The sequence below is a fragment of the Chamaea fasciata genome, unplaced genomic scaffold, assembly GCF_029207755.1.
Source record: "Chamaea fasciata isolate MVZ Bird 193981 ecotype frontalis unplaced genomic scaffold, bChaFas1.0.hap1 SCAF_4, whole genome shotgun sequence".
Classification (NCBI taxonomy): domain Eukaryota; kingdom Metazoa; phylum Chordata; class Aves; order Passeriformes; family Sylviidae; genus Chamaea; species Chamaea fasciata.
The window spans coordinates 64344394-64364053 of record NW_027094089.1 but is presented as its reverse complement, the minus strand read 5'-3'; the positions used below and the strand labels follow the sequence as shown (position 1 = coordinate 64364053).

General features: G+C 38.7%; 1 protein-coding gene across 5 annotated transcripts in view; it reads right to left on the bottom strand.

Annotated features, from left to right (window-relative positions):
- Positions 1-629: 629 nt before the first annotated feature.
- The window catches only part of EPB41L4A (erythrocyte membrane protein band 4.1 like 4A), a 139366-nt gene continuing 120335 nt past the window's right edge, over positions 630-19660 (bottom strand). For 3 of the 5 annotated variants that reach the window (XM_066181823.1, XM_066181824.1, XM_066181822.1), the window contains 7 exons: positions 18005-18082; positions 13491-13610; positions 8375-8422; positions 7730-7798; positions 6766-6876; positions 5669-5750; positions 630-4641 (listed from right to left, as the gene is read on the bottom strand). In XM_066181823.1, the coding sequence (XP_066037920.1) occupies positions 4513-4641; positions 5669-5750; positions 6766-6876; positions 7730-7798; positions 8375-8422; positions 13491-13610; positions 18005-18082 (637 nt within the window). In that variant the 3' untranslated portion in view covers positions 630-4512. The remainder of the gene's footprint in view (positions 4642-5668; positions 5751-6765; positions 6877-7729; positions 7799-8374; positions 8423-13490; positions 13611-18004; positions 18083-19660) is intronic. The other 2 variants (XR_010720528.1, XR_010720529.1) reach the window with 2 other exon arrangements.

Here is a 19660-nt window from a genome sequence, read left to right as displayed (position 1 = left end):
AGAGAAAGGATAGGGAATTTGTATTCTGGAACAACCTGCTACGTCTACTGAAGCCCTACTTTGCAGGAACTGGGTAGACACCATGTGCTCCTGGGAAGCAGAAAAGTAAATCTTTTGGAGTTTGGGTGTTGTTTTTTTTGCTTCTGCTTTATTAAACTCCTTTATCTTGACCCACAAGGTTTTTTTCCATCTAATTCCCTCCCCCATCCTGTTAAGGAGGGGAGTGATCAGGCAGCTTGGTGAGCACCTGGTGTGTCCAGCCAAGGTCAACACTGCAGCTATTACTCAGGAGAACAAATACAGGAATAAAAAAAACACATTAAGGAAAGAGTGTCTGCCGCGCTGGTGCTGTATCTGTGTATTTGACAGCTTACACAGTCTGCTGCTGCTCTCTTGTGATTTTTAGGTGAGAAAGGAAACTGATACAGATGTGCACTGGAAATGCAAAGCTTACACTGACAACTTCTGCTACAGGATAAAATACTTAATCTGGAGAAGCTGTATCCTCAAGTGGATTTTAATTGTTACTACACCTGTTTTTACCAGATGGTGGGTGTCAAATGGATTTGTGTTTCTGAAGGCTTTGTTCCTTTGTGTAATGTAAATAAGACACACAGGCAACCATGCAGTGCCCTAAAAATTCAAGTTTTACTTGACTTTCAAATAACCTGGACGCAAGTATTGACACAGCCATCTATAAAACTCATTTTAAAATAAAGCACACAGTTGCTTCATGAATACCTAATGTACAGGGAACAAATGTATCACGTTGGTATGTTCATGTATGTTGTCTTCAAACAACTTTCTAAGGGAGTTTTGAATTAAACAGATCTTCCCAAAAGAAAACATGCTATCTCTTCAGTTCAATATCCACCTGTATAAAGGGAATGAATTTGGCAACTTAAATGGTAATGACTTTTCAACAAACATCATCAATATTATAAGCTTGATTAGATTACAAGTTGCAGAGTTAGTGATACTGGTAAGAAGTCCAGTGTAGAAAACAGCAGGTCAAAGCTAGTTCCTAATGAAAGAAACCAGCCAACTAAGCAAAGGGACCAGTGCCAGATATACAACAATGCTTTTGTGCTGTGGTTAGCAAGCCCTCCTTATTGTATAAAATACATGTTTTGCAAAAGGTTGTACAACTAGGTTGTAATTGCTATTAATTAGTGAGAGTTCTATAACTTACCAATGCTTAGCACTTATGGAAATCTCAGAAGAGGTAAAGGCAGAGGCACAAAGTTAAAATCGTTGGCCTGAGATCAGTTCAGGAGAATGAGGATGAGAATGCATGAAACACCAATCCTTTGTCCAAGTGAGCATGAGTCTGTACGGCATTCAGCCCCAGGGTAAACTTCCTGATACTGTTATGCATTTCCTGTCTTTTGCCTGACTCATCAGGATGTACAAGTATTTTAGACTGACATCCAGACTCCAGATCTGAAAATGCAACTGCCTCTAGACAGTGAATGCCTCAGGAGAGCTGGGGAAGGGTAGCAACAGTGGAGAGGGTAAGGTGTAGCTCAGAGCTGTAAGAGGCTGGTCATTTAGATATGTAGAGCTGGTTTAGGTCCAGAAGGCCTAGCTGTGACACAGTAAGTACTTTCAGTGATTGATCACTTGTGTGTATCTCTTAAAAAAAAAAAAAAGATAATTTAAAACAGTGCTTTTCCTCAAATAATTGAGGAAAAGAAGCTTGAAGGGAAAGGAGGATCACGTAGATGAAAGAAATTTGCTTTTCTGTACTATTGGCTGAGAGTGATGTCATTGTTGCAAGTTTTGCCTTGTTTTGGCACAATGAAACATTTGGAAAATGTGGAATGGGGGCATTATATCTTTAGTTTTTGTGGACACAAAACTGGATTGTATGGCCTAGGCTAGCATCAGACTTGCTAAAAAACCTGCTTCCTACATAGTCTCGTCAGGAAGACCACTAACTCAAATCTAGGGCTTGCTTCATAAATTTCTCATTTAAATGCAAAAAAAGTTGGCTTAATTATGGAACAGTTCTCCAGTGATTTGAGAATTGAAAACTCTCACTATTAGACTTGATAGAAGCCTATTTTTTGATGTAGCGCAGTAGGTAGAATACCATGCACATGGCTGATGGTATCTAGCAATAACACACAAAAGGCCACAGGAAGATGAAAGCATACAGAAAAACATAAGGTTGGATATAAACCTTCTTGATGAATATTGAAAGATTGGCAAGATAGATACACTGTGTACAGATAATTCTCAAATAATAACACAAATCCTCCTGCAGTAGTAGATATGTGCTGCTTACCTGTGCCTGAGTAAGGATAGCAAACTAAAGGTAATGATTCAGAAAGCAGGAAACTACAGGTAAGTGTGTAATACTCCAAGTTGGAACACCTTCTCAAAGGAAAAAGGAGCAGCTTTCATTGCAGACACTTGTACCAGTTCTTGTATAGTTTGTTATTTTTCAAATGTCTTCCAAAAGGTGCTCTCCATTAGGCTATTTTGCCATAGTGATTTTTTTTTTTCCCTAGGGGTTGGTTGGGATTTCTTCTTGTGGTTTGGATTTTTTTTTTTTTTAAACTCTTGTTCATGACAGTACTACACAAGGCCATAAACAGATCCTAAAGGATCACTTTAAATTGGAGCAATGACAATGAAACTATTCAACAAACTTACAAAACTGAGCAAATACTTTAAGCCAAGCCCAACAATGTCCTAGAATTAAATCCATAGTAAATTCAAAAAATTCTGAAGAACCTCCATGAAAACTGAATTTTTACTACAGAGGCGTTCTTAGTCTTCCCTTGCCTTAGATTTGTTCACTGAGACTGGAGAAGCAGAGCTGTCCCAAATCACCAAAGAAAAGTATTTACGTGAATCTGCCTTCCCTGGCAGGATGCAGCACTCCCCAACTCCATACTGTGATAGGAATATATAAACTGCATGGCTGCCACCCTGGCTAGTAACACCCACCTGACCACCTCAGATCATGAAACAATGAAGAATCAAAAAATGAAGTGGAAAATAAAACACACTGTACAACATTTCCCTTACTAGTTTAGTCAGTTAAAATGTGTATTAGTAATCCCATGCCTCTTGTAAAGTGTAACTTAGACAGCTTACGCTAATGCCTGTTCTCAGGCAGTGTTGCTTTTCTGACAGGGCTGCAATTCTCTGACGTTGCTTTGACTGGAAGACACAGGATCACTGCAAATCTGTGTGGGTTGTGGGGGTTGAGTGTAGAGAGGACAGATGTAGAAAGGCACGTGAGCTGCTACAGCTCTTCACAACATTATTTGACAAATTCAATACTTAGTTCAATGATTACACTTAGCAAACATTCTACAACACAAAGACTTTGCTAAGCTCCCTAGCAAGTCAGCAACACCTGAAGGCTCATCCATGTGCTGACTCTGGACAAATGGGAGGCAGAGAAGTGACTTTCAGATATTTGTTAAGTGATAGGACAAGAGGAGAGCCAGGCATCACTTCAGATATATATCAGAAGATAACCCACTCAGTGTGCAGCATCATTAAAACTTAGTATTCCTACTATGACAATAGAAAAAAAATTATAGTTATCATACCCAAAATACTTCCTTTGTAATTTTAACATAGTAGAAATGGCTCAGAGAAGTGTCACATCATTTTATATGAAATATTAAGTCGGATTTTGCTAACCTAGTGCTATCTTAAATACTACTCCACAAGTTTCATTTAACCAGCACTGAAGTGCCAGTCTTAACAAGTGGGTCAATTTATATTTCCTAGTTTCCAGTGTTCTTTATGATAAGTTGGTAAATGTATTTCTGTGGTATAGGATGTTCATTTAAATAGTGCCTCTACATAAAAGGACATTAAAAATTTAAAACATTTAAACCTGCCCAAAGCACAGTAAGTCCATATCACCTCTGGAACTCACTGCTACAGCACATTAAGGAATCTATTGTTTATGAGCTATTATGAGTTAAGTCAGAATTTTTATCAACAACAGGAGCATTTGTTACTGTGCTAGGCTAAAATAACCCTTGTAAGAGCTATCTGTCCTTATGTGTCAGGACACAAGTTGATCCCCATATAAATTGTGAAGATAATTTCCCCATATCACACTGTATTGCACAATTGACAAAAAATATGACTATTTTACCTATCTTGAAGCATCTGGTCCTGATCGTGTCAGTTTACAGTCACTTCTTGGAACAAGACTATTCAGTTACAGAGCAGACCATGAAGCCTGTTTTGTTGCAGCAATTTTGTTGTTGTTCATTTTTTGGAAATGTAACTTCTGATCTTTCAGTTTAGCAAAAACTTTTGGTTTTGGTTGTCTGTCGGGCAGCTTGTCCTCAATCAGTCACACCACTAGAATGGTGTTGGTGAGAAAACCATTGCTTGGTCTTCCCAGGAAGCAGGCTGCACTGCCAGGTGTCCTGAAGGAAAGACCACCATGTCAACTTCAGTTCCTTCCCTTGCACACATAAACAAATTCTGACTTTCCAAAGACCAAAACCCATTCACTATCTTCATCAGTCAAGTCTGCACCTTGAAGCATGACACCTGTACAGTTTTTACGATCTTAGTGGCATGTTTTCCATCAACATTATTAGTGGATAGCAGAGATGGTTCTTCTATTAGGCTGTCTTTAGATCCATTCTGCCTCTGAAGAGAATAAATTAAACATATTGATGAAAAGATACAGCAGAATTTAAGCACTTTATTTTGCTAACTGTTGCTATGAAAGTCTTAGGCTATGGGTATGGCAATTTATATATACATATATATACATGCATCAGGAATATTGAAGTCTCTACATTTATTTGATCAAACAGAACTTTTTTCCCCTCTTGCCTCCTGCCAGCTGCTGCCCCTTTGTGCTATTGCCTATTCAGGAAATGTCATGATTAATTATGTGATATTTAGCAAAACACTGCAAGCAAACACAAGGAATTAATGGCCACTGTTGTGAAGGAGCCTGGGACAGAGGGAAAAGAGAGGTGTTTGTAGACACTGAACATTTTTACATTACTGGTATGGTAAGTAAGGTATCTGGAATTCTTCCTTCCATGTTTTGGTTCTCCTTTTGTGTGTTTGTACAAAAGACCTGTGAGTGCTTTTGAATAGAATTTGCTTCTCACATTTTGAGCTCAATAAAACTACTAAACCTGAGAGATATGGTAGTGTAATATATGATGAAAGACAGTGATTAAGTTAGATTAAAAAAGGCAAGTTCTGTCCTTTTTAGATGTCAATAGCCTAAAAAATTATTAAGTATTTGTGGGGGGAAAGGAAAAGGACTGTTTCAAGGCCAAGCAACAAAACTCTTCAGACTACCTCTAAAAGAGATGAATAAATTCTGTGATTACAATTGCATCACAACCACATCTGCATAATTCACAAGTTGTAAAAGTCAGTTTTCCTTCTGTGAGGGGCAGAGATGCATCAGATTGGGAAAGAGTTCTCCAGCAGCAGAAGCAAGTATTCACAGGGGCATATGCTACAGAACTACATGTATTTTGGAATATAAACAAATGTGAGTGTAAGTAAAATACAAAAATTCAATTCACATTGCTGCTGAAAAAAAATCTCATTTTTCACTGAAAAACAAAGACCATCTTAAATAAAGCACTAGAGCCCCACCTGTCCCTCCAATATAAAGGAAAAAGGTGGAGGATGTACAATCACTAACCTGTTGAGTCAGCTGGATGCTGGGACCTTTCCCATCTGAAGATCGTGTAACAGGCAGTGGAGGGACCAGATCAGTTTTGACACTGGAATTATGATATCATAAGATGGATATTGCTTTAATGAAGTAAACTATAACTGTGCAGAGGAAGAACAATGAAACTGATGCAGACTGCTCCATAGATCTGAAAGACTTTTATCTTCTGACTTTGGACATCTGAAAGCTGTCATGCTGATTCTCTGTGTGTACCTTCAGGGCATAGCCCATCCCATCCCATCCCTGTCTTTTCCTGGTCTTTGGAAGCAGCCCAAATTGCTACAACATCATTAAATTACAGAATGGTTTGGTTTGGGAGTGACCTTAAAGATCATCCAGTTCCACCTCCTGCCATGGGCAGGGACACCTTCCACTATCCCATGTAGCTCAGAGCTTCATCCAACCTGGCCTTGAACACTTCTAGGGATGGGGCAGCTTCTCTGGACAACCTCTGCCAGGGCCCAGCCACCCTCATTGGAAAGACAAGTATCACCTGAAATCATGGGTGTGCCGCATCTCCTTCAGGGTGCTATGCAGCTAAAACTAGCCTTCCAGGTGGGGACTGCTTTTCATGTTTTTATGGCCTTGCTGCAACTGAGAATGGGGCTGTTGCTTTTCCATTCGTAAGTACTCTTCAATCATCTAGGAAAGACTGATCCACCTATTGACAAAAGGGGTTGTACTAGAGTTCCCATGAAACAAAATAAAGAGCTAATGCAGATAAAATCTTAACACTATCAAGGATGAAATTGTCTGGAAAGCAACTCAGGAATTCTCATCCCCTAAGCAACTTTATGACCCACCACTAAAGACCAATAGAGGTTTATTTCAGCCTTTTCAGTTTTTCCTCCTTCCAAATGGATCAAGCCACTGTGGCTGAGAATAGACCATGAATGATTTTAGAGTTCCATTCATGTTTACCTCTGAAGACATACTCTTTAGGGGATTGTCTGAACTCCATGCCACCAACAAGCCACATTTATGCTGCTTTTTACTACCATGATCTCAAAACAACTTTTGGGCTGCACTAGACTAGTTCAGTGCTAATAACCATGTTCACATACTTGACTTCAGACAGAATAGATCTCTCCCCATCAGAGCACTGGGACCGCCGGTACTGCCGGTAGCTGCGAGGGGAGTGTGAGTGCCGAATGCGGATGGGGTCACCTTGAGTCCTGAGACAGACACAGAGTTCACAACAGGGGGTTGGTAAACCAGATCTTTGGCACAAAACATAAATTCATCTGCAGGCTGAGAGGTCCTCCCATTTCTTACTAAAGTGTAATAGATGGCTTCATACACTGGCTGAATTTAAAGGGCTGATGCTTCTTTTTAGAAGTATGTAGTTGGAATTCAATGCTTTAAGAGAGCAGAGGTCACAAACTGGCATGCCCATATTTGAGAATGAAACTTTAATAAAGAATGCATTAATTTATACATCCATAACATCAGCCTTTTCTGCCTGGTGTTTGGAAGCACATTGTAATTGCAACCCAGGATCCCATTTGTGCCACATTCAGCTGCTTGCACTGATAAGTGGAATCCCAAATGGGCAATTATCACAGTGCTGGTTAAGGAAATAGCTATGCCCTGGCAGCTGCACACGACAAGCCAGGGAAGGGATTGCAGAGGTCAAAGAGTGCCTTGGATGATCAGAATATTTAAAACAAAGAAAAAGTTTAAGAAAAAATGGATTTTCTTGTTTACATTCACTTCTTTCTGGTTCTGTAATTTATAATATAATAAAGAGTCATGGCTAGCATGGGGAGACATACAGAACATACAGACAAGTTCATGAGTGTGTGGGAGAGATTAAGATGATTTTTTTTCTTATTTTCGAAAAGGAAAAATATTTGATTTTAAGATTAAGTATTCCCACCCAACCCATCCTAAAGGAGTCTTTGGAATAGATACAAGCTTGTAGATTATGTGTAAATTCATTCCTATTTCAGTAGGACAGAATTCACTGTAAAGTAAGAAAAGTGGGCTTTTATATTCACAAAAAAAAAAATTCTGACATAAACTCACTCTACTTTAGTGTATGGAATTTCTTTCAATTGCTCCTCAGACAGGCCAGATGGATCCACAAGCTCCTTCCTATAAGGGATTAGGAAAAGTAAAAAATGTAACAGTAACTGTGAAGTGCAAAAATTTTTATTATATTGGACTAAAATGATTTACTCTAACAAGAGTGTTATCACCCCTGAAGCCATCTTGACATCAAAATAAGACACCAGTTTTGAAATAAGTGTAACTTCACCTTGATTGCTTCAACTGCATGTTGCATCCTGTTCCACCTTCCTCTCACCTCCCTGCAAATCTGATCTTGTTGCTTCACAATATCATGAACATTATGAGTGCTTTGCAATTGCTAAATATCTTTCTAAGGGGTTATGGAGTGTCATGCTAAAAGAGTTAATATTGACATTTTGGAAGCCACACCAGAATAAATCTCTAAAATGATGTATTGTTCTTTAATAATTTATTTACATACAGTGGTAATCCTTATTCAGTGCACTCAGTGACCTTCAGTATCCTCTACACACAGGAGGTTGTTAACATATACATAATTTACTGAAATTAAATCAGTGTAGTGCCACAGTAGAGGGGATTTGAATAACTACATAAAAGACAAACCAAACATCTCTCAGACCCTACAAAGACCATACTTACTGAATATGTTTCCACAGTTCTTCTTTAGCTTGTACATCTGGGCTTCTCCTATAAATATCAACAAAGAAAACAATGGCTCAGCTGTGAAAACCATCATCTGACATGTTGCTGTTCAAATAACTTTTAACAGCACAGACCCTACACAGAAATCATGATAAACGTAATCCACCAGTGACTTCAATTTTAAGGTTTGTTATCTCAGAAAATGCATCAAACTTCATTGCTTTACTTCAACTGAAATGTCATCTCTTAAACGACAGGCTCTCAATCACAATTCCAGTTCCACCAGCCTTCAGCAAGAGTGTACATAAAATATAAAGAGCAGAATTCTGCAAGCCAAATCACTGCCCAGTCCATGCCAACACTTATCCCTCCAAGGACAACACATTTTGGAATAACACTTCTGGAAAAGGCCCTCAGAGTGGGGGCCCTCCTGTGGCCCACAGAGCCCTTGGTGGGCAGAAGAAAGGACAGGCCACAGATCAGTAATCCCAGCCATTCCCAGTGGACACCAGTAAAGACCTGTGGCTCCACTGCAATCACAGTGCAGCCTTTCCCTTTTTGGTGATCTCCAAAAAGGGTTTCTGCTCAATTTATTTATTTTTGGTGTCCAGTACAAAAAAAACCAACAAAACCCCATCAACAAACTATTCAAGCCAGCAACTATGTCTACTTATGCACCTAAATATTTTAGCAAATATTAAATTCACATGCAAAGAACTTACCAAAAAATGGTAATGTCCCTATTGCAGACATAGAGAAAAAAAATGCAGACATAGAGGCAAAGCAAGCCTGAGGGGCGTGTCTCACATTTTCTACTGAATCACAGAATAGATGTTTCTAACTGGAACCTCTTTATTTTTACTTTTCCTTTTCTATTGCAAGGTTAGTGCAAACCCACCACTGTTGTTGAACCTGCAGCTAGAATTCAGCCAAACCCATTCAAAGTAATAAATTAAGTAAAGATTTTAGACAGTGGCATGGACTACATTTGCATGGAGAGATCAGATAACTCTTTTCATTGTCATTATTTAAGCTCAATGTCAACAGCTAGACTGTTCCACACCATCTAAAATGAGGGATACAACTTTCAGACACATATAGTACACATAAATATGCCCAAAGTTTCTCAAATACTAAGTCTTACACCTTCAGGTATACAGTCTGATCTTTTTTTCTCTTACACAAAAAGGCCTTTCATATTCAAAGATGCTTTAGGAGGGATATAATCCAAATTTAGATGCAGATCAAGGAGGACAGTGGAGATATGCATTTTTGCACCTCTAAGTGAGCTCTTCCTGCCCAGAGACAGAGATGTATCAGAAATAATTCCAAACTGCTTTCTACCATTAACAGTTTAACTGTTTCCTTATTTCACCATTACCATGTTTGGCTTATTTCCAGGCTTCAGTCTAGGAATAGAGTTCAGAGACTTCTATATTGCAGTAAACACTATACAGCTGATGTAAAGGCAGAATATTTTGGGATGGCAATGTTTTGGGGTACTTTTCAGATTTCATAGGAGAAGAAGTACTAGGAGATACCACTTCACTGGTTTATATATACCAGAGAAAGACCAAAGGGTGAAAAACAATCTAGCATTTGTGTTTCCCTAGTAGGGCTAAAATTAATTAATCCATAACCACCTCAGGCTCCAAGGCTTTCCAGGCAGAATGATTCCCACCCTTGACATACTGCTGTCCCTTCCAGCTCCTCAGGTTCTCATGACAGCAACAGCTACAGCACAAGTAGCTTACACTCTATTTGTTCTCTGTGTTCGGAGCTTTTTAAAGCTTTGTGTGTTTCTTTTTATTATAATGCATTTAGTTTTCTCTGATTTTTACTTCTATCCATGTCTCCTGCTTTCTGTAACCAGCTCCAGGTGTTTTGCTCTGTGACCTCTGCCATTTTCTCTTTCCATCCCTGCAATTACGCTAACAATAAAGACTTTGCTGTACAATACCAATTTAGCAGTATGGCATCCCATACCGGGAAACAAAAGAAAGGGCTAAATACAATACTCCTAATATTCCTTCTCCCTTCTTGCATTCTCTTCTCATTGCATCAGTCCACACTGGTTTTAACTCCCTGATGTAGTAAATGCAATGGCATTTAACAGCCTTTTTCACCCCTTAGTTTTGAACTGCTTTCTGCCTCCATGAAGTTTCCTGCTCACCAAATAGCAGCTGCAAACTCTGCATTCACCCTGGGGCTGGAAAGATAGGCATCCTCTTCTGAGGCTGAATAATCAGACAGTGGGGGATATGAAAGTTCCCTGAAAAATTCCAGCTTCTCCAAGGAGGCTTTGTCATGCTTACAAGCCCTAGTTTGCCCAAGGAAGCAAAGCCCCAGAGTGGCTCCCTAACCCAGGACCTGCACAAAGCCGGGTACTGTGCACACCACACCCATATGATCAGTTCATGGCTTTTACTTATTCATGGAAATACAGCAGTTCAGGACCTGGCCTTAAGTCTCAAGTATCCGAAAGCATCGTGTGAAGCCTCACTGACGGTAAGAAACATTAATTTGTAGGGCAGCATGGAAAGAGAGTGGTTAAATAAGAAGACATCTTAATGTCTCCACTTTCTAGGAACTGTGGCTCCTGCTGTCTGTGACCAGCTACAGGTATTTCACTCTGTGATCTCTGCCATTTTCCCTCTTTCCATCCCTGGAATTACACTAATAATAAAGACTTTGCTGTACAATACTAAGTTAGTAGTATGGCATCCCATGGAAAAAAAAAAAAAAAAAAAGAAAAAAGGGCTAAATACAATGATACCTCAGAGCAAACTTCTCTAAGACTTCACATCCTGCAGTTAGTTATTTTCCATCTGTTTAACAAGTGTTACCATACTGGAATAACCTTACAGCATGTATTCAGGTTAGCTCTCCACCAAAGAATATAAAGAAATATGATGCAGATAAAGTAACTTAATTAAGGCATTTTCTTTCCAAAGGCCTGTTCCCACTTCCTTTGAAAGCAAAATGACAGAAATTTTACAAAAAGAAAGGTGAAATGTAAGACGAAATGCAGGTATTGCATATACTGCGTAGGAAATTAATGTTTGTATGGTTCTTAAGAGCCTACAACAAAACAATTCAGTTAAATCTTTAAAGCCAGATCCCAACCCCCTTTTACTTTGGGTTTTTTTAAAAAATATTTTTTGGACCTCACAGTTTTGATATGTAGGACTCAGATTGTCCTATGTCAGTATCTGGATCAATATACCTTCTGTACAATTTGCATGCTAATCAGTTTCGCTAATGCACAAGAAACATAATGGGAATGCCCAGTAAGTGATGAATCTCATGCGGGTATTTTGTTTACTTTTTATTCCGTTTATTTTTTATTTGCACAACCTGGAATAGCTCTACATATTAATAAAATCTCCATTATTTTTTGTGCCTGCATCTGCACCCTTATTAATATTTCAGTTTGAGTCGCAAATGGTAAATTTAAATAGCCGGGGAATTTTATGGCCATTCTGCTTAATTAGAAAAAGCCCTTCGGCTACACAGATGTTTTACATGAACTCTTGAAAATAAACCCTGGGGAACTAGATTTGAGAGCTCTCTGCATTTGCTGATTCCTTGAGCAGAAAGAAAGGTCAAATTCCTGTCAAATACTTTTATTCCCAAGACCAAAGAGACACCACCTTGCCACCACGAATGAATAATATTACTCATTATCAAACAAATGAAATGCAGTGTGCCAGGCACAGTAACAAACATTTCAGCCACTGCTTCACCTATTCAAAGGGAAGCTCTAGTTACAAATGAAATAATGGACTTACTGTGAAAGAATTACCTGCTCTACTAAATTTAAGGTTTTGTATCAATATTTATGTTTAAATATTAAATACATTTATGTTATATGCTTAACATCTATGGGCTTTTTTACTAAAAGTAGTTTAACTCAGAATGTCACTGTGCTGAAAAATCAAAGCCAGTTCATAAGTTAAGTTAACCACAAGAGGGAACCCATGCTGTCCAAACAATGAGATTTACCTGGCCTGTGAGTAAAAAAGAAAACTTGGCTACAAATTTAATTATTATTATATATTATTAACTGAGTACATTGCCTAGTTTACAGCACTTCCTATATATAATAAAACAAAAGGAAATCAAATTTGATCAACTGTATTTTCTGGATTCTATGCAAGTGACCTTTGATATTCCTGATTACACCTGATAACACATGACTTTTGTGCCACTGCAAGTTAACATGTCTGTACAAAGCCTGTTAAAGTAAAACATTCAATATTTAGACGTGTAAAGGTAAATTCTATTCCTCATAAAGAAATAAAACTCTGCACGATAAAACTGGAGACAGCAACAATTTCTAGCAACATGGGCCACTGAAAACAGAACTCAAGTGGATTTTAATGCTGGAAACTTCAATGCTGACTGTGGTTTCAGTGATATCAAACAATGTGTTTGTGCCCCAAAACCAGGCCATTTTAGAAGAAAACTGTAAATTAAAGGAAACCAATACTTTCATTAGCTTGAGAAAATTAATTTCAAATGCTAGTAACTTCACCATATCAGAACAGGCTGTACGCAGGAACAGCAGTGCTTTGGCAGTTCAGCTCCATCATGGAAATCCTGACATTGGGATACAATATAGCACTGACTGCTGCTTGTCAGGGATAATTTGACATGGAAACATGAGCAGCTGCTTTCATCTGGAACACCACTGCAGATATTATATGATTAAACAGGTGTGAATATATTTAATAAAAATGTTTGCAGCTCTCAAGTAAAATCTCAATGCTTCCACAGACTTGCTGCCCAGAAAAGAGGAATTACTGCACTCATTACAGAACTAATGTTCAGTGAGCCACAGAACCACCCAGGACTTTTCCCAGGTGATGGACAGAGTTTCTCAGCAGTTTTGTTACAAAGCCCTCTCTGCATTATTTGTGCCCTAAAATTGAAATCACTAAACAAAGGCAATTTGACCACAAAGACAAATCTGCTAATTTGGGAGTATACCATGTGAAAAGCTGTGTTCCTCAGCACTGAGGGCCACCACCACACTGGAGATACTCCTCCTGCTCTTTAACTTGATTCAACAGCCTTAATTTACACATCAAAGGGTGCAAGCGCTACATACGATCGAGATCTGTGCCTGGATCGCCGGTAGTTTGGATCCACCTGGGTTTTCCCCTTCTGCCGCCGCAGCACAGCTTCCCACTGAGGAGCCGAGTCAACCATATCATTCTCCTGCCGTAATCTGCGGAAGAGGTACCAAGAGTTTAGTCTGGGGACTCTGAGGGCAGGATGCTCTGAGAAGCAATGGGGTATTTCCTCCCCCCCCGCCCAAAAAAAAAAAAAAAAAAAAAAAAAAAAAAAAAAAAAAAAAAATCTGGCTTCTGCAATGCTGTACTTAAACTTTCATCTTGCTAAATTTTAACTAATGCTCCCAAACTACATTAAAGTGTAAGAACTATATAAAAGGAAACTCGCTGATTTGTTATTTAGAAACAGTATGAGCCAAAAATGTAACAATCCATGCCTTTAAGGACAGACGCACAACTTGAATTCTTCTTCCCAGCCCAAGCCAAACATATGGAATTTTTTCCTGTTTACATATACCACTCTACCTCATCTGCACCAAACAGGACACCCACATCATGATACAAGGTTCTACTATTACAACTTCCAAAAGTACTTTACTGCAGCATGCACCTTCCTAGGATCCAGGGAAAAATCCCCTTGGTGAGTCCCCACTCAGAAGAATCATTCTTTCATCCTAACCTGCAACAAACCTCAGGATGCATGCAGATCTCCACGGCACTCCTGCACTAAGCCCTGAGGCTCTGGTCCCTGTCATGACTTGTGTGGATCTAAATGACATGCTTTGCCTTTTATTTCTTCTTTTTAAAATTTGGTTTCTTTAAAATCCAGTAATTCATTAATAGAATGCATTACGGATTGAAACAAGTATAAAAATGCTGTGAACTCGGCACATTTGTTAGCAGGCTGCAGTAATTCCACAATGCCACAGCCCTCCAGGCAGCCAGGCAGTGTTTGACCAAAGTTCCACAGATGCTTCCCAGAGTTTCAAGGTTGCACATACGACTGCTGGGATGAAGTGCTATGGTGGTGGAGCAAATGGATAAGCTTGGTTACAGCATTGAATTTAAAATTCAGCAGGGATTTCAAAACATCCCTGGAAAATATCACCCAAGTGTGGATTGTCTGATCTGATGGTATGGCTGGCATACTGGAGAAACCAGAGGGGAAGGCTGAGAGGTAAAATAAACAAAGAAGCCAACAGAGATAAAGGGATTACACTGGAGATGCAGGCAATTCAAAGTATGTTGCTGCTCTTCACTTCAGATGTACTTTTCTCTTTGAGTTTTGAATTCTAAACCAGCTACACGGGCTCCTGCTTTTCCTTTAATCAGATCTTCTCACACATGCATAATGAATTTTGAACTCAATCCCCACTACTGTAAACAGCCACAATTCTACCAAATGGTATGAAGCATCTGAAGAAGACTGCAACTTCAGGTTTTGATTTCTAAGCAGACCTTTTAAAATCTGTAATCTGCTGACAGGCATTAACTTCTACCTAAGGATTTAATAGGACTCACACAGCAACAAGTAATGACTTGTGATTTTCATCCCAAAGAATCCAATTTGTGCAAACAGCGATCATCCCATGTGGTACAGACACCACCAACTGCCCCCCACACACGGCAGTCATTTGCACAAAAATACCGAAAATCTAAATATATAAAGTTAGCATCGCAGCTATCAAAACAAGCAGTGTCAGCACACCTGCAGTACTGTTGCACCACAACAGAACTCTATTAGATGGAGACACAAAGAAACAAAACATACATTTGTTTTGCAGCTGCAAAGGAACATAGTATGCTCACATTTAGCAAGGTAAAATATGGTCAAGGTACCACAATCTCTACACAAAATGCATTATTTGAATGCAATGTTCAAATTTTAATAATTTTGGGGCAAATTTTTTAGCTTTCTGGTGACAGAAAAAATTTTTAAAAAAGCTGAAAGAATATTAGCTCAAGTCCTAAATTTCTATTTAAAGGTACTTTTGAATAATGACTGTTGCCCTTGTACTGAAAGCTCATTACAGTTTTCCTTTCACTCTTTTCACTGAGAACTGGCACAGGTTGTCCAGAGAGATGGTGGCATCTCCATCCTTGGAGAGACTGAAAAGCTGCTTGGGAATGGTCCGGACACCTGGATCTCGGTGGCCCTGCTGAAGCAGTGGTTGGACCAGGTGGTCCAGAGGTCCCTGCCAGTCCCAACCATTCAGTCACTCTCTGATTCTAATCAGATGCATCTTCTAAGTGTAGTCAGGAAGGAAACTATGCTTCAGTACACATTGTCTGCTCCTTTAATATATTTTTATCTACACAATAAATTTTGACCACAGGACTGAAAACACAAATGCATTTCTTCTATGATTGAAATATGCTCATCACAGATTCTTCTTCACTTTCATATGAACATCTGCTTCAGAGAAAACATTAATATTATGGAGTGAAACCTCAAAGACTGAGATCAAGTAATAAGATTTTCCCTAAGATTTTTCTAGTGTTGTATTATCTTCAGATGCTCTCATCTGCATTTCTGGTTTTCTCTGATAATTTGTTTTCTTCTGGAAAATAGGTCACAGTGATCTCTTGTCATGTGAACAATATATTCTACTTTACTATGACCAGAAGCAGATTTCTACAGTTAATGTGAATACTCACTCATTTTATTCCAATAAAATAAAACAATTTTGTTTCTGCTTGTGTCAGGGACCTGATTATTGTACTGGGAAATAAATTGTATTAGTCTATGTAAAAGCAGAAACTTGAGTAACAGCAGTTGCAAGCCTCATCATAATGTTCTATTTAACCCTGCTAGGGCTGGCTCATCTCTAAAAACAGGAAAGCTACTCTTTCTGACAGTAAGCTTTCAGCTTGTTGTGTTCCTGCTGTGGCCCCTAACAAAATGCAGAAATTCATTACGACTGGTTGTTTTCCTGCACCTGCGCACAAGAAAAAAGTCTTAGACTTCCAGCTCATTTAGTACTTGTTTAATCTACCACTGATAACGATTTTTTATCTGGCTGGGTTTCAATGGATCACCTAAGAACAAGAGCTGCTGAAAAATCAATATTTTTGCTGTATCTTACATTTACGAAAATGTGAAAAACTTAAAAACAACCCCCCAAAAGATTTTTTCTCTTTATTTTTAATTTTTTTCCATGAGGTAAGGAAGGGTTGGTAAAAGCCCTTTCATTCTTCCCAAAATGATAAGCAGTACTTAATACTTCTTAAAATTCAGTCTTTATATTGCCAGGAGTTCTTAAAAACATTCTTGTGGCGAGTCTCTAACTTCTTTCACTTGCTTGTGGAGCTCCTTGCACAAGGAGTTTCACAGGAGGAAAAAAACCTGGCAAGAGTGTTCTTGAAGAAAGGGATACAAAATACCATTTACTGATGATCACTGAAACTACACTCAGCATGTCATTTAAACTTCAGCTGGACAGCAAACCTTCCATGCACACTAGGTTATTGTTAGCCAAGTAGTTTACAAGACAGTGCTCTAATTTAGGTAAGCTTCAAAGAAATCTTATGTCTCAGATGTGCTTTATGCCATCCCATGTGAGTGTCACAATGACTTTTTAACATTTCTTTAACTACTGCAAGGCATGCTGAGAATGTAATTATACTGCATACTCCTGCAGCATTATCTAGCATGCAATTATTTCTAAGAGCTTCCAGAGATCTGGAAATCATTTATCACTGAATATAAGAAATGAAGAAATGGTGGCAGCTCATGCAGACAGTAACTTGGAAACTTTGCCTTTAAGCAGCTCCTCTTTTGTCTAGTTACATTTCTCTTGCACTGTGTTTATGCAATATGAGGAAATAGTATGTGTGCTTAAAAAGTATATTTTCAGAAATACCTCTAGGATGTTGTTATCTCCTGTGCAACATAAAAAACACAGCTTTGAAGGAAATTTATAGGAGATCAGTAGTTATGGCATCTTTTTCATACCAGCAACAAGAAAAATAGAATATATAATACAGGACTCGTTAGCATCACTTGACATGAACTATTGCTGTCCTATTAAAACTTGATGCTGTACACACTTTGGGTTTGGGCTCACACGTGATATTTTGGAAAACAAAATCTTTATACAATTAAATACATGATTTTAAAAGCAACATTGAGATTCATATCCACTAAAAATATTTTTACTTCTTAACAGCTTATTTTCTGCTTGAAAAAATCTGCACTTGAATTTATGAGGTAAAAGTATATGCAGAGAATATAATTATCAAGATATTATCTACTTTATTTGCATTTATATTGCAAGTCTTTTGTAAGTGTGCCCTGTACTTGATCTTGTGGTTCATTACTGAGCTCTTCCCAAGCAAAAGGAAGGCAGGTATTCGTTGCATACAACTATGATGATGTACTGGCAATTATCACTCTTATTTTTCAGAAAAGGGTCTTTAGTTGCCTCAGGAGGACTCTATACACATAAAATATGGTAGATCCCTCCTTACTAGGCTTATCTGAGAAAAGTCCATCTCCATTTGTCTGTGTTTCATGTCTCCCTGTCTAAAATATTTAATATATTGTCACCTGTTTCTCTTCTTCCGATTCTCTCTGTTGGAATTTTCAGATTCACTGCCACTGCTGGTGTTACAGCGGGACCGTGACCTGGAGAAGAGAAAAGCAACATCTCAGGATGAATTTATCTACTAACACCAAAATGATTGCAGTGTTAAATGAGGAAAGAACAACTCTGCAAAGACATTACTCAGAAAACCAGAATTAAAAGACTCTGGAATGCTTGCCTACACCTGCAAGTCATATTATCTTTTTCTTATTAATTGATTGGGAAGAACTGCTTCAAAAGCAGTGCACCCAGAGTGTAGTATCAGGTGAGTGCTATTTTCATTTTGAATAATTTCACTGTTTCATTTTTTTTCAAAAAAATTTATTATTTTATCATTCAGCATTCTTTTTGTATATGCCACATCAACGTGTTTCTTGGAGGTGTGAAATGTTTAATCTCTAATATGTATGGCTCTTTCCTTCTTGCACATTGTGGTACACAGTTTCTCAACAGAAATGATACAGAATTCTGGGTTTGCAGGCAAAACAAAATGCTCACAAATCTATATTTTTTATTCCCCTCAACTTCCATCCTGTAAGTTCCTAAGTCCTCAGTCTATGGAGTCTGTTCTCTTCTCTCTCCTAAATCAGAAGATCATTAGTTCAAGTATTTCCCACTCAAACAAAAACGTGTTAGAAGAATCGGACAGCTTAAGTCTAGGAAAATCAGCTGAACCCAGCTTCTCTGAAGGGAATGTTAGGCAGCATGGAAGAAACACTAGGATTCTGATAGTCTTTATGGAAAAAAGAAGGCTGCTATATACAGGCAAACTCGTCTCTACTACCTGAGACCCTTAAATCCGTGATTGCATTTTGGAGCAGACAGACCAATGGTTGGGGCTTTGGTCCCAGAAACCAGCACTCTCCCAGGGTGCCACTGACTAGGTTCTAACGACTGGCATTCTCATCAAAATCTGATTTGGACCATTAGTTCTTTAATGTGAGGATGGTCTTGGGATGGTTGGATTTGATGATCTGAAAAAGGTCCTTCCCAACCTGAACATTTCTGTGATCCCATGAATGCCCCCAAAGACAGAAGTGTTTCTCTGCTGTACTGACAGCTCATCTGATTAATGAGGAAAGCTGACTGATACTAACAGGAGCTGGTCTACAAGGATATAGACTGTATGGAGTTGGAATCGGTAATGGTTTTGCTGCACTGGAAAAGAGCATTTTTCTTCTGAGGTCTCTGGCCATGAAATAGGAGCTATTTCTAATAGGAGCTAAAACTCCTGATGATGCTGGTAGAGATACACATTTTCGTATGCCTCCTGGCTTTTCTTTTGCTCTTTGATATCTAACATTCGTAAGAGGACAGCTTTGTTAAACTACACCTCAAACAAGCCAAGGAGTTCCTTAGGTGTAACAGGTAAGGGGAAGATTTCGTGACAAGGTAGGAAGTTGCTGATTAGCACCTGCTCACTGCATGTTTTAATGGTTTAGGAAGAAGAGCCCAAACAGGATGAGAGAAGATTGTTCCCAGGGAACAGCACAGATGCAGAATGGAGCTGTTTTATCTGGTCAGGCACACACCAGTCTGCTTTCTAGAGGACAACCACTAAATAACCAGGACACTGTTACAGATGTCATTCTGACACACCTGAGAGCCTCATGAAATTC